Below are 16,159 nucleotides of genomic sequence, written 5' to 3' on the forward strand. Positions count from 1 at the left end.
TGCATATTATCATTAGTGGTGCGTCTGTTGGTGGCAACATGTGAAATCCATTTTTAGAATCAATTTCAATTTGATATTTTAAAGAATAAAAAAAGATTCATTATAACATCTTAAATTACTTCGAGTGACAGTTATGATATACAACATAATGGATATGCCATAAGTCTATGGTCCATGGGAATTGCTTTATTTAAGTGGACAACTGTCAGTCCCCATGGTTTATGCATATTCAGTGAAAAATTATTATTATTATATATATATTTTTTTTACTTCATGGTCCATCACTGTACTAACCCATAAGATGCCAAACATAAAGAACATCTAATAATGCATAGATCAGTGGGTGAATGTGTGTTGAAGACATTGCTCCAGGCTGCTATATAATTGGTTGTTTGGCGTTTGTGGCCCTTATTTTTGTCTCTTCTGACTTTTCTTTTTTTCTCTTTTCAGCATATTCTACAGAACAGTAAATTATTTTTGTTATGCAGCTCTTTGCTTAATGATCACAAAGTAATAAAATATTTATACTTTCTTACCCAATATTATAGTAATGTTCTTTGATAAAAGTCGGGCATATACATGTACAGGTAGTTTTGATTAATAGCGTAAAAAGAGCTATGTTCTGTATACTAACTCTGCTAAAATGATTTGTCTCACTGTTTTATTTGTTCATAGATATATCACAAACACGAAAAGCGCTTCAGTGTGGAGCACAATAATGCAACTGAGCTGGTAGCCAAGGCTGCAGGGGAAATTGAGAGACTGCTTGCAAAGCGCTCTGAAGCCCTCAGGGTGAGTAAAACTTTAGCACCAAACTCTCATTTGTTGTCACAGTTCAATTTATAGTATATAGTAGCTGATGATTTTGTAGTCTTCTGTTGGCATGGATTTTTAGTTTAGGGTTGTGATTATGCCATGGATCATATGTTAGTTTCTCTTTGTATAGCCCACTGAAAAACACACAGGAACAATCTGTTCATTTTATGACAGAAGACACTGGAGCATGGCCATAGCTCGGGGCTTTACAGTGATCAGATGTAAGCAGACATCCTCCAGCCAGATGATTTAATGCAGATTACCAGTCGGTAATGCTGCATGACAAAAGGCAAAAACAAAAGAAAGAGATTTGTGCCCCGATTTTGAGCGTTTAGCGTCTGTATTTGTTACTTACTTAGTGATCTGTACCCATGAGACTTGCATTACCAGTAACAAAAATGCTCTTACTTACTTACATTGCTTATTTCGAAAATATACGTACATACATACATACATACATACTAGGGATGGGCATGATTAATCGATAATTGATCATTAAGAATTTCATCAGTTACATTCATTTTAATCAACAAACCGAATGTAGGTTGCTGTGCGTAGCATAGGGTGACCAAACAGGGGTCCGTACATGTAGCTCTCTGCACTCAGAAGAAGCGAGCAGACAGAAACAGTAGGTCAGCCTGCAGCGTGCCGAAGCGCAAATGCGTATTTAACGATGACTTGTACAAGAAATTCCACGTTTTCCGTTACGGTCAGGACAAGTGGGAGTCCATGTGCACAGTGTACAAAGCAGGCAGATATGTTTCGGTGTCCAGTGGAAAATAGCTCACCAGGTGAGAGTCGCGCAATGTCGATGACGAGTCCCCACCTCACACCCCCCGTATGGTGTCCTGGTTTTGACAAACGCAACCTGTCACTGTAACCTGTATTCCACTGAGTCGTGCTGTATCCCCGCACAAGAGCTTTTTTTTTTGTTTATGCAAATTAGTCATGTGGTTTTAAGTTTCGTTTCTGTGAGAGTTGCGCAAATCTGCATTAAACACATTATAATCTCAAAGTAAAGTTGAATTTATTTATGCAGATTAGTAGTACAGACAGTAATAATAATGATGACAATTTTAATATAAAAACGTTAATGATTAATCGATAATCCATCGTTAATTCTCCCGACGATCGATTAAGAAAATTTAATGGAATGCCCATCCCTAATACATACATACATACATCATTGGTTATATTTATGTAATTATCCTCTCAAGGTATCAAGGGGTTCTTTTTGTGCCTGCCCCAAACACTGATAAATTAAGGCCTTCTGGTGTAAAACACGAAATGAGGCAGATGGTTTGTGTCAGTTAAGGGTTTCATTCGAGGGTAACCACCCAAAGGTAAAGGTGTGACTTAAACACTGAAAAGTTGCACAAATGTCAGTTACAGACGTTTTTCTCTTGTTATAAACATCATTAGTGCTTAAAAAAGCAGGGGCAACTTGCATTGGTTTAAGCACAACAGCAAACCAGTAAGTAACTCAATTAGGATCTGCGTGGGCCGCTGGTCCAGATCAATCTAGCTCCGGGAGACAGCGATATCCAATTAAGTCATGACAGCATGTTGCCATAGTTACATTGTCATTGATTTCTCTATCAATCGGCCACACACTGCTTTAACTTCACCATAATGGTTAAGGGACAAGGAACATCTAGTTTTAATGTTGTTCTGCTGCTGCTCATTAACCTGGTGTCATTGTTCTTACAGAATAGTGGACAACATCTGCAGCATATTTTTTTTGTATTTCAAAATACACTAGATAGTATCTTAGGACATGCTTCTGTAACAGGATTGTGAGGCTGTAATGAAGTGGCGTAGAGCCAGGCTTATTACAGCTCAAAGAGGGACCATAACTATTTGCCTAACCACTTTAGAGATCTATGAATTTAAAAGGGCATAGGAAAGATGGTTATAGCTGAAGTAATGTCCATTATCTAACCTGTAGGTTAATCTGATGTTCTACTTCAGTGTGCACCCTGATTAACGACCTTCACAAATGTCCTCTGTTTGATTTATAGCTCTCATGTCCTACCGCCACAAGCTGAACACATTGGATTATCAGAATTCATATTTTACTGCAAAATCTATTACTTGTAGAAGTAATGGACCTCAGCAGATTTTTACTACTTGAATACAAACAGTACTTGAGTAATGCATATCTTTGCTATTTGCACTGCCACTTGTAGTTATTAATACAGAAAATGGCACTGAACCATGCCATACAAATGTTACATATGTAAGTAAGTAAGTAAGTCTTTATTTATTTATTTATTTATTTATTGTTCTATGACATTGTATTATTATGTTATATTCACACCATGTCTTGCAGAAAGGGCTAGCAAATAACGAAAATCCTCCATATAACTTTGTTGTTTCTCCCTGTACCTGCAGCTTTACATCCATGTTTGAGCTTGTTGAAATTATTAGGAAAGACACTGTCCCTCTCACTATTGCTCTTTACACCAGGTGAAAGTGTCTCCTCCAGCTACATGCATGTGTTCTCTGTAAGGCTGTGGATGCTTACAAATAACACAACACGTGAAACATCATTGGTTTGAAAACAGTGGCTAACAGTCACATTAGCCCAGTTTTATATATATTTTGGGCATAAAGCACAGTGAATTCAGTGAAAATGTTCATAATATACTATACTAAAATGTTGTGGCCCTTATTTCTTGTCACATACTCTATGACTATATGACATACTTGTCATATAGTAAAAATCTGATATTAAGGAAGTTAGATTAGAGAAGATAGCACTGTTAACAAAACTAACACAAGTGATTAAAATAATTCACTAAGTTTTACTATGTTAAAATCCAAACAAGAAGTAACTAGTACATATCATGAATTATTGTTCATTATTTATTTGTTGTTGTGTTTGTAGATTCTACCTCTAAAAACTTTAAAATGTAAAATAATAATAATTTCCATTAACACCATGCCTTGTTCTGAATATAATTGGTTTGCTTGAAAGCATACAGCAGTGAACAGGAAAGAGACCTTTGTCTCTGCACCGTTTACTTTGGGTTCTTAAATGCCAGATCTAATTTGTCAATTTCCTTCTTTTTAACCTTTAGCTGCGACTGTCTGTGATATCCAGGCCACCTTTGACTTACCTGACTTTCCTCTCATTAATAATTAAAACACATCCTTTAGAGGGCCTTTTTGACGAGACCTTTAGTTACTGCCCCAGTGGAAAACATCATTTATCTTTTTACACAAGGCTCTGTTTGTTATATTACACTGTTCGGAGAGGCTCTCAGCTGCAAGGGGAAAATATCTGTGAGTTAACAGTGCTGTCATAATACTAAATCTTCAAATACAATGTTGATACTTAAAAAGTTTTCATACTCAGTCCCACAATACCAAATAATGATTACTTTTGTGCCAATAAAATTTTATTTTCAAAGCGAAATCTTTCTAGTTTCTTCATCTGGTCTTATACTAGTTTTGATATAGATGAAAGATGTGCTAAAACTACATAGGAAAGTTAGAATTTTGTCTTATTCATGTATTTTTTTAAGAATCTAGTTTTAGTATCAGTGGTGTCTGGGTATCTTTTTTTCCTAAACCCTGAACTTTTGCTACCAATTATAAAACTAAAAAGAGAATTGTATTACATGAAGTCTGGCTATGTTGACTTTTCTCCAGCTGTAACAAAAGACATTGGTTTCAAGACTAGGGAGGTTATTCTAGGGTTTACTAAAAGCTTGTGGGTTATTGGTTTTGGCAAAAAGCACCTGTTCACTGAGATGTGACAGTAAACCAAGACCTTTCCATGAGAGTAAGAGAGATGTCGTGATCAAATTCAAGCTTGACCAAACACATTTAAAACAAAGGGCTAATTTTTCAAGTTGGAATAAATGGGCACAACATGAGACCAACACTGACAGAATCCATTTAGAAAAACAAACAACCAGTCACAAAAACAATACAATTGAGTTATCTGGATAGATTTCAGTAGAAATGTATTTTAGGCCCTGGTACACTCTGACCAGCAAGCAAAATATTCTGTTTGACCCAGACAATAATATCAACAGAATTCAGTGAAAGTAAAGGACAACACAAAATTGACCTTTTCAATTGTAAGTTAAATTGAAAATGATAGATGCCTCTGTTTAGCACAAAGGGATGGAGAGCTACAGGAGAAGGAGAGCCGCCCGCACAGAAGAGCCATGTTGGATTATGGATTTTTGAGAGTGAGTCTTGGGATTGCATTAGCACTTTGCCAAAATATCTAAAAAGCTTTGGCTATCCACCAGAGTGGACTAGGCATGGACTGCATCTATTTTGGAAAGTGAATGTAATTTGTTTTCCAAAGTTGTCTCTTTGCTGATTTAATATCACGTTTGAGAGAAAGATGTTTGTAATTATGAGTCATTGAAGTTGGAAGATGTTGCTTGACATTTTGTTGCAATTGCTAAAAATGGTTGAGTTTTCTTCAGCTTTTAAAATAATCCAACTGTTGTTTCGGATGTTGCTGTTTCTAAAGAGCAGGTCCACAGATGCAATGGGTTTCCATGACACCGCAATTGCTTAGCAACGTGAGCATCATAAACAGATTCCTAAAAATCCCCTAATAATACATTAATTTTATTAGTTTCGCGACTTAAAATGTCATGTAATATTACATGAACACATTAGCTTCGGAAGAAAGTCATGATAATGAAATATGTGATCTTACTCAGAGCTCCTATTTGTGCTTATGTGGGGAGTATAATTACCATGGAGTCACTGATCTCTTGTGTGTGAAAGTGTGTTATTAAAACGACAGTCAGTGACATGCTGTGACTCATTAGACTTTACTGTTTAAGCCCTAATCACAGCAGCTCACACTCTCAACAGCTCATTACAGACCACTCACACACTCCTGCTTTTGCTAAAACCAGAGTGGGTTCCTCCAGCTCTATAAATTTACTTTAATGGCCCTCACCATAAAATGTTATCTGATCATCAAAGAGTAACTCAATGTAAGTCACAATGTAGATAGCATTTACAGAATTTTATGTGCAGAGTAGCCAGAAATGCAATTACTAAAACTAATAGTTCAAAAAATTACTCAAGGAACAGTAAAACTGGGAAGCTATGATATAGTGATTTATTTATTATTTGAAGTTACTGTAACTAGACTGACAAAACATTAAATCACGTAATAATAATAATCCAAATAAATTCTGGCATATTTAACGGATTGACCACAAGAACAAGAAAACTAAATTATATCTTCAGGAGTGGTGCATAAAACATGTTCAACATAAAGCTTTTGTCACTTGTAGACTTTCAAACAAATGTTCTTCTGTAAGAACAAATACTATGAACAGCCAGGACCACTCATAAGACATTATTACTCTGATAAAACAAAAAAATGTGAATTCCTCCATGATGGTAAGTTATATATTTTCTTAAATTATTTCCTCTAAAAATATCCAATAACATTTATGATGTGTTTTATAAAGCATGTGGACTGTTGGGTCTAACAAACTTTATACAGACAGTCCCAGCCTCAGTGCTCTCCATATGGGCCACTGTCATAGTCCTGCGCCTGGTCACAGCGCTGGACCCCATCATCACCCCCATTACCACCCCTGACACCCCAACACTCCCCTGACCCCATGACCAGAGCGCACTATTATGCACCTCCATCCCATATTCCCTCACTGACTGTGTTCATGTGAGATTGGACGTTTGAAATCGCAGCTAAAGCTGTTAAACAGACATAGTCTGTAGATGCCCTCCACCTCACTTCCTCATCACTCTTCCTCTTCCACATGCCATAATACCAAACCCATATTGGCCATATTTGGATGTTTAGAGGGCATTTCCAACCAAGTACAAGTAAATTTTCTATGTAAATTAGATGTAAATGAGCGTGTGTTTTGATGTAAAGGTGTTCGTAGGTGAGTGTAGGCGCACCTGTCATTTAAGAAGGAATGTGGGAGCTTAAGAACACTTTGTGAATCTGGCTCTCTCTCAGCATCTTCTTAAAGTGAAAGTTACTAACATTTTTTAAAGAAAAGATTCATGAATGAGTCTCAAAACACTCTGACCCTAAATAACTGTTACACTGTAAAATATACTCTTTAAGAAGTAAAGTAAGTAAAATTATGGTGTCTGAAAACTAGTCCAAAAGGTAATTACTAGTAAATGTCAAGTTTATATATATACTATATTTGTAATGGAAATGTAAGGAAGGTCTCAAAAATATAATGCTATTTTGTTTTATTTTGTTAAACTGTTAAGATTTTTATTATGTCAAGCTGCCAGAATAGTGAAATCATTTACATAATTTTATTTGCTGAGCTAACAACATATTTTGCTGCCACATGCCAAAAATCTGTGCTCATTCATCACTGCATTGGTCAATAGGGCATTTCATTTACCAAATGAGCCATAAAATATTGCTGTCACTCGTATTTAAAGACCCACAGCCAACGGTCACACATAGCTGAGGTGGTCTGTGTTGTGAAGACCACAGACAACATTGCAGAGCAGCCCACACAGACCTTTCTTCTATCTCTACAAATGATCTGTAATAATTTTAAAAGGCTTCTCTTTGTGGTGAGTCACTTCCAGGAGCTGCCTGCTTTTATCAGACCAGCTGTTTCAATCCTAGCAGGTCTCAGAGTTTGCCAGCTTTCTGTTTATTATCTTTGTCTGCTATATTAAAATTCTGATACACAGAGGAGACCAAGTATTATATTTCAGAACAGACCTTTTCAATCCTACAATGTACAAACACATAACATACAATATAATACATGTTAATGCCTTTCTTCATGGTTTCTTTAGTTAGTTTCCTCAAAGGTGCACTATGTAACTTGGTGTAAGGCTTTGCTGGAATGTTCCACACTATGGCGTTAAACAAGTCTGTCATCAGGCAAAGTTTCTGGTCAGAACTGTGGAGAGACGGTATCACTCAAACTAGAATATATGCTTTTCAGGGCATTTCTTAGCAATAAATACATGTAATTGAATCTCAATGTGGCAAAGAACATTCCAGGCAATATTCTCCTTCTGACATAAGCAGGTGGTGGACCCGCCACTGGAAAAGTTACATGGTAGACCTTTAAAAACAGACATTATGGATAACGGATCAGACATTAAAACGAACTGGGTACAAAGGGGGTTTTTTTGTTTTTGTTTTTTTGTTTTTTTTGTTTTGTTTTTTGTTTTTGTTTTTATGAAGTGATGTTTGCTTAATGCAGCTCACATCTCAAATTTACAGTTTCCGTCCCAATGGTCTAATTGTTCAAGTGCTTATTCTGCTCTGCGTGCATGACAGATGGATTCAGCCCACCACAAAGATGTTGGAATTCTCAAAAGTAACAGATAGCTTTAATGGCCCCTTAAAAGCAACAAGACGCATGATTTGTAGTTACAAAAAAATATCCTGTAGGATCTAAGAAAATGATGACATGCAAATTGTTGCCATTTGGATGTTCTTAGTTGCCAAATGACACAGATTGCATGCATGGGTGGAATAATTTGCTGCAAGAAACATGAGTTCTTAGTTTTTCAGTTCCTAGCTGAATAAACGCCTTGTAAAATCACAGAGAATTGTGGTGTTGGGAATTCTCTCTTGACAGAGGTTGATTTAAATGTCATATTTCTGTCCTGATGGGCATGTATGAGATGGTCTTTCCTCTCCTCCTGGGTCCCTGGAGGATGAGGATAGATCTGACTAAAGTGTTGCCAGTCACAACAGCAGATGCTGGAGCTTCCTGCTCTCCCCCGCTCACACATCAGTCAGATGGCAGGTGTGCATTAGTGTGTGTGCTGGGCGGGCTTCATGCGCTCTCCAGAATGTGTGTCAGAACAACAAGCTAGGGGCCTGTTACACTGCTTTATCTGTGGTACTTTCCCATTTTGGATAATACTTGTTTACTTCTTTAATATTTTTGGTTAAATTAAGCTTATTTAACCCCATATATTATACTTTTCCATTCACAGTTCACTGCATAGTTACTCCAGAGTCTCTAAATTTGAGAATAAACGACATCACTGCTATAGCAGACCATCATCTCCACTGTCTGCTCAGTATCTCTAGTGTGCTCACATTTGACATTATGCAGCTATTGCAGTACTGAAGTTTATGTAAGTCATGAGTCACTCTTGTTATACTCATTACTTACATCAAATTTGTACCTTTTTCATAACTATTTGTACCCACAGGTAGCCCTGTGTTGCATGAAGGACAAATCTTAAATGCTTATTTTTTAATTAGCTAAGAGAATTTGCAGCAAAATGGAAATCATGTTTTTTAGTACACCTCTCCAAAACAAATGTTTTTGTTGTTGAAAGGACATGTGTTTTTGAATGCAGCTCAGCTGACCTAACATCAAACAGACATGAGCATTGCCCTGTGAGTGGACCAGCTTTCACTTTTATCTGTAGATGTAAAAAGGATGTATTGGTGTTGGTTTGTATTTCAGTCCAATGAGGATCAAACATTTCAAATTGTAAGTGATCATCTTGGGGCATTTTAAGTGGCCCAAATTGTACTATTTTCTAATTAATCCAAGTTATGATATTATGATGTTGACATCAAAAACATACATGGAGTACACAAAGGAAGGACAACACCACCTTGTAATGTCAAGTGGTAATACAGGAAGTTCTCCACTGTGTTTTTAAACTTCATACATCTTCACTAGAATCATTTGGATCATTTCAGCCCTGGATTTGCCAGTCTCTACTGAGCTAAATGTAAATTGTCTATTAACTACCACTACACAACATTGCAAGATGGAAAATAACATTTTCAGCTTTGGAGATGTAGACAGACTGATAAAAAAAACACAACTGGGTACGTTTTTGAGGAGGTAACACAATTCTAACGTTCTAAAGCTCACAAGAATCAAATTTGCAAAATATAGGACCTTTAATCAAGAGGTCTACAGGTTTAGATTTTGTAGGAAATACATTTGGACTATTTTTAAGTGCAGTTATTGAAAGTCTGTCTTGTTTATATGCAAATTACAGTTAAAGGCTATATTTACTAGTGTATGTGTTTGCATTTAAAAAATGAATTTGTGATATGGGGCGGCAGTAGCTCAGTAGAGCATTTGCCTACTGCTCTGAAGGTTGGTGGTTCAAATCCAGTTCTCGACATAAAACAGTACAGGTTGAGCGGTCAGGTCTACTGACCCTTAGGTTGGCTGATGTGATTCCACCTCCCACAGATGAATGCTGTTGTTGTGTCCTTGGGTAAGACACTTAACCCACCTTGCCCACAGTGTCTGTGTACACTGGTGTGTGAATGGGTGAGTGGTTCCTTGTTGTAAAGCGCTTTGAGTGCCTTGAAGGTGGAAAAGCGCTATAGAAAAATGTGACCATTTACCATATATAGATTACAAGAAATATACAACAGCAGCATCATAAGTAAATGCAATTTGACATGTGATTCAAGATAAAAAAAACAAAACAAAAAAAAACATGGTATTCATTTTGTAACTGAACTGAACAGTTATAATAGTAAGATGAGATTGAAGTGCAAAGACTGGAAAGATGTGGATTTAACTGAATATGATGACAATGCAGGCAGCTCAATGCTAAGGTTTAACAGTATGTTGGGCTTATCGATTAAGTGCCTCAGTTTCCTGTTGACATTGCACACAGTAGTGACTCATTCCATAAAATTTGTAAAATGTCATTCACAAAGAGATGGAGTTTTCATTCATTGTCTTGTTAAGATGCATTGTAAAAAGTATTCATATTCCCCTTCTTTCTTCTGGCCTTTATCTCCTCTCATTTCATAAATTAATTTAGTTCTTGGATACACCACACCTTTCTCTAAGTGACTGGTAGCCTCCAGTGTCACATCCCTGAGTAGAAACTATTTGGTTTGATATTTCCCATGGGAAATTAATAGTACAGTGTGTTTTTGGATCAGGTAGAGATTAAAAGTCGAATCCATTATAAATACATTAACAAAGTCATTAGGACTAGATCTAAAGAAAGACAGAAAAAGAGGCTCTAATTTTAGTACACTGTAACAGTAATGAGGGTTTCACTTCGAAAGTGTCTCCCATAGGAATTGTGTATGTGATTTTCAGTTAATTCTGTTTTGATAATTTTTCTGTTTACAGAAACTGGTAAAAGAAGCAGAACTACTTCAGATGAATCACAAATGGAGCCTTGAAACAGAGGTGAGCCCAGTTAATAACATTTAATTCATACATACATACATACATACATACATACATGTTAAGTCAAACTCTTTTTCAAACAATAAAACTGGGTGTATATGAGTACACGTATACTTTCTAGGGATAGGGTATTTGCCATACAACACAAGCACTTCAAGGCCATGTGCCTTTTCATCTAGTTCAGGAAAACACACCTAGCATAAAACAGTGTGTTGTAAAAGTATCTATGTTAAAAAAAAAAAAAAAAAAGACAAATCACCAATGCCTTTTAATACAATATAGATGTTGTATTGGATGAGAACTATAAAGTTACAACCCAGCGGGATGCCCCATTTTGTCCATTTAGGCACATTAGCAACTGCTTGGAACTATCCCAGACAGCAGTAGTAATATGAGACATGCAGTATGTAGAATTGACTTTGTTACTATTACCTTCAGGACGCCATTGCGTGTGCCAAACCAGCATGGATTTATTTAGTTAAATTAAATTATTCATTATGTATATTCTGAACTGTTAATTAAAGTTGTTTAAAATTAAGCCACTAAAATAAATGTTGTGTTCTTTTCATATGTAATTGCTTGTCTTGGTTATATAAACAAAAATTGTTTAAACATTTTTGGTTTAGTAGAAAATTAGATTTGCATGTAGATCTATGTAACAGTACATTATCTATAAATCACCTTTAACAACTAGGCCAGGACTACTGAGCTCTTTTCTCAGAGGATGTCAAGCTTCGATGACTTTAATTATGCTTTTTTTTTTTTTTTTTTTTTTTTTTTTTTTTTGCATGAAAATGAAGTACTTTATGTGGGGCATGTTATTAATAGGTTGTAATCCAATTATTTGCATCATAATATTGTTATTTTATGCTTGAATTGAATTGGCTCTGAGTGTTACTACCTTAGATGCTCTAATTTTCTACTTCAGTATGGAGCAGTTTAAAAGCAAGACAGTTAGCAGATGGCACTACTTGGCACTTTACTCAAGTCTGATCATCGGCAATGATGTAACTTCTGTCTGACTAAACACTGTAACAATAACAATGGATGATCACTGTTGATTTCCTGTTTGTTTGGAGCTATAGAGGTGGTAGGCAGATTTACCCTTTAACATTACAGTTTCTAAATATCTGTGCTAATAAAAACAGGAACTGCTGTCATAAACCAAAGCTAAAAGTTGTTCCTTTTTACACAATGCTTAATTACTTTATTATTATTATTATTATTATTATTATTATTATTATTTCTTAATAGGCTCATTAATTAATTATGAATACAAATTAAAATGAGTTTTGATTCATTTTTCACCTATACATTGGGCTTTCATCTATTGATATTGTGTGTGCATGTGTGTGTGTGTGTGTGTGTGTGTGTGTGTGTGTGTGTGTGTGTGTCTGTGTGTGTGCGTGTGTGTGCGTGCGTGTGTGTTCAATTATATAATAAAATGTATGTTATGTATTTGAAAAGACCCCAGGAAGAATATGATATTTTAGAATGGGGATTTTAATAAGCTAAACTAAACTGAACTAAACCACATACCTTATTTAATTCAAATGCGCACAAACTGTGATAACAGTGGGTGTTTCTGTTACAGAGTGATGATATTGTTTACTACAATGCCAAAGATGATGTAAGTATTTCTTTGTTTTATCTTGGTTATGGAGAGTACAGTGGAAACACTGACTGTGGTTACATGCACACTCAAGATCTGATTAATATCAGATTTTGGAAGATTATTTAAATGAAATGTTAAAAGCAAAATTGTCAAATTTCTGATGATGGTCCTTCAGATTTCTGTCATCACTTTTCTCAGATATTTAAATTTTAAATGTCCAGAAATTAGATTAAAATCAGATTTTGGCCACTGTTGCATTGCCTTCATTCACTGTTTGTGAGGGCCTCAATGCAGCAGTGGAAACCAGGGCCACCAGTTCATACCCTCCCTGAGCACATATTCTTGTGTCCCTCAATAAGACACTTCACTCCCATCTAAGTAATGCTGTTCTGATGTAAGAAATACCATGCCGCAGATTCCCTGTGGCAACCAATCCATAAAGCCGCCATAGACGTCATATTTGTGCTCTGTTGATATAGGATCGGTCTCTGATTCTCAACACTGTCTCAGAGGGAAGAAATCACACTCCCACAACACACTTATGTCACTCGCAGTTTGACTGACACACTCAGTCAAACGCTCACTCCAATAATGTAGATTTCTACATTTATAGTTCATTTTATAAATATGTATTAACTAAAATGCATGTATTTATTTCCTCATGAAAGCTTCATAAAGTTCTGTCTTTATCCATCTGTAGCTTAATCAAACTGACATGAAGAACCGTTACGTCCCTGATGACTTCCATATTGACCCTGATTTTAAGCGCCTGGTCTCCTACAACACCACAGCGGTGCATATCCCGACGGACATATATGAAGGATGTAAGTTAACACATAGATGTACATAGATATACACTCTGCAGCCACCTTCCAGGTTGTTCAACACTTGTAGAAGTAACCCCTACCCTGCCTTCTGTCTCTATCTGTCCCTGTCAACACAATGTCAAGTACAGTATAGTCACATGATGCACTGCTGCTTAGCCTTCTAGCACAGCCTACACAAGAACAGCTCCACATCCAGGCTTGGCCACTCGGCTCTATTTTTAGCCCAGAGTCCAGTTCCCCCTCTGCACCCCTCTCACTGACCACCAGCTGCTCAAGTCCCTCCTATCCTAGACAGTGGGACATTGTGCACATTGTCACTGTTTTACATACTGTATATTCCTTTGCCTTTTTGCTATGAATGGGAATTTAGTTGAAAGTTAAGTTAATAATAAGATTATTATATAGATAACTTTAGCCATGTAATAACTGTTTCAGATTGACTGAGGTAAGCTGGAATTGGGTATGTACAAGGACACTTGCTCATAGTCGTTGGATCCTAAGTGTCTTATTAAAGCACATATCCTTGTTCAGAGGGAGTGCAAAGAGAGGACACATGCATAATTTGGACCTCTAAAAGAACTGTCAGCTTAGAAACTAAATACACAAAAAGTATAACATTTTATGTTTAACTGATCGTAAATTTACAAATCACTCAGTATGAGGCTTTATTCTGAAGCCTCAGCTTGACATAATAAGTATTATATAAGATCTGACTAATGTCCATGTGGTTTCCCCAAATGCAGTTGTTGCATGATATCTGCACAGTAACAGTGAGTCTCTCAGCATAGGTTGGACTATAAATGTGCAGAATGACAGGCCTCTGAGGCGTCTGACTGTGCAGACATTTTTGTCATTGCCAAATGGCCAAATGTACTCAGTTATTTTTACAGGCTGCAGCAGTTATAATGATGTGAGCTGGAGGAGGAGGGGCTGAGGTGTTTCTTATGTGACTCATCAGACCAACTTAACACATCAGTTTCCCAGTGTATGTAGGAAAAACAAAAGTCAGGATATATAAAATTAGCACATACATACAATCACAGTATGGGCTAATATGGTCTCATACATATTCCATAAATACATGGATTTTAATTACATATTATACTTACTCCTATTGAACACAGGTTAAGAATTTTAAGAGATTTTGAAAATACATACAAACAAAAAGTACTTCAGTAGGCAAAGGCAATGATTCTCATGTGAGAACAATACAGCTTATCTACGTGAATAACAATCCAGATAATAAAATGTGCTTGTTTATCCACTGGGTACTGTCTTGAATGTGGTTGTGGGTGGCCATTGGGATGCTGTCCTTTCTTTGCTTAACCTAAGCAGCAGTATTGCCTTTTCTCAGTCTCGAAGACAGACTGTCAATTTGACTGTCTGAGTTGCCATAGTGATGTCTATCTACCCCTGTGTGTAGAAAGGGAGGACACACTCTTGGCCACACCCTAATGCTCCATCATGTTGTGTGGAGGGAAAGCGCTGGTAACTTGATTAGGGGACTTTGTCTAGACAAGGCTGGCGTCCTTGTGGCTTTTACTGATGCTCAAGGAGAGATGTGTCATCCACCTCCTCCGCTTTAATTGAAGTAGATTCTCGAGACAACACTTCTTGTTCTCATACACTGTCCTTGGATTTCTATTTTTTAACAGTGATTTCAATGTTCCTACCTTACATTTCACTAGGTCTTTTGATTTATAAGTGAATTCATAATAGAGTAGACTGAGACAAATGTGTTGTCCGCCCCCTCATTCATCCCACTGATTGTCACAGTATTTTCCCAGGTGATCTAATGTGGGCGATCACACTCTCTTTGAATGTATTTACTATTTGTGGTTTTATAGGAAAGGGAAAAGCATCATTAATAATAATCACAAATCAATAGCAACACTTTACCATTTTCATTCTGCTGTTAAAAATACCCAAATACTAACTGATATAAAAAAAATGTATTTAAAACTAGTTACTCAAGTATCTGTACTAAAACAAAGTAGTTATAGAATGAATAGTTACTGAATGTTACTGAAATTGATATCAGAGCTAGTATAAGACAACATGGTCATATTAAAAGAATAATTAATTTGAGGTGAAAAAATCTGATCCATTGTCAGCGCTGTAAAAACTATATTAAATACTGAAATCTGAAACTTTCCTTGTTAGTTATGGCATTATATGATTTATCTCTGTCATGATTAAGTGCATAAATCATGTTTGTAAGGAAAAACAGTTGGGCTGTGAGAGTGGGCGTGTGTGCCTTTCCCACCACATGCACCTACTGGACTGAATATGGATGTGAAGGCTGTGTGTGTGTCTCCGAGCTCATTACGCAGATTGGCATGGCCGCGTGGAGTGGAGATGAGAGGAGAGAGAGTGTTGGCCTTGGCAGTAGATCCGAGGCTGGTCTGATGGCCGTTTGCATCTACCCTGTGTGGCACCTGTCAGTGTGAGAGAGGCACACACAGTGAAGTGCTCAGATACCCTGACACCCCGCACCAAAGCTGAACTCACCCTCCCTGTGGCAAAGTTTACAACAACAATCTTCTTTTTTTTTTATTCACTTCCTGTTAAGTTTTACAGCAGTGCCAGAAAATGTTCCCTGCTGTCCCCTTAATAAGACTAAGGAGTCCTTTTCTTCCTCTTCCACCTCTGTCCTTGTCCTGGGTTGGATGCCTTCCCAGAAAGCACTAATCAGATGAATGAGATTTGCATCAGTATCAGTAATCTATACTATTCAGTATTATTAG

At 36.7% G+C, this 16,159-nt stretch overlaps 1 protein-coding gene across 1 annotated transcript in view; it reads left to right on the plus strand.

Annotated features, from left to right (window-relative positions):
- The window catches only part of LOC110161913 (voltage-dependent calcium channel subunit alpha-2/delta-1), a 52,839-nt gene that overhangs the window by 12,747 nt on the left and 23,933 nt on the right, over window positions 1-16,159 (plus strand). The window contains exons 3-6 of the mRNA XM_055153880.1: window positions 676-792; window positions 10,911-10,970; window positions 12,565-12,600; window positions 13,286-13,409. Of these exons, the coding sequence (XP_055009855.1) occupies window positions 676-792; window positions 10,911-10,970; window positions 12,565-12,600; window positions 13,286-13,409 (337 nt within the window). The remainder of the gene's footprint in view (window positions 1-675; window positions 793-10,910; window positions 10,971-12,564; window positions 12,601-13,285; window positions 13,410-16,159) is intronic.

Source organism: Boleophthalmus pectinirostris, unplaced genomic scaffold (genome assembly GCF_026225935.1).
Source record: "Boleophthalmus pectinirostris isolate CB_2022bp ecotype Guang Dong unplaced genomic scaffold, ASM2622593v1 HiC_scaffold_18, whole genome shotgun sequence".
NCBI classification, from domain to species: domain Eukaryota; kingdom Metazoa; phylum Chordata; class Actinopteri; order Gobiiformes; family Gobiidae; genus Boleophthalmus; species Boleophthalmus pectinirostris.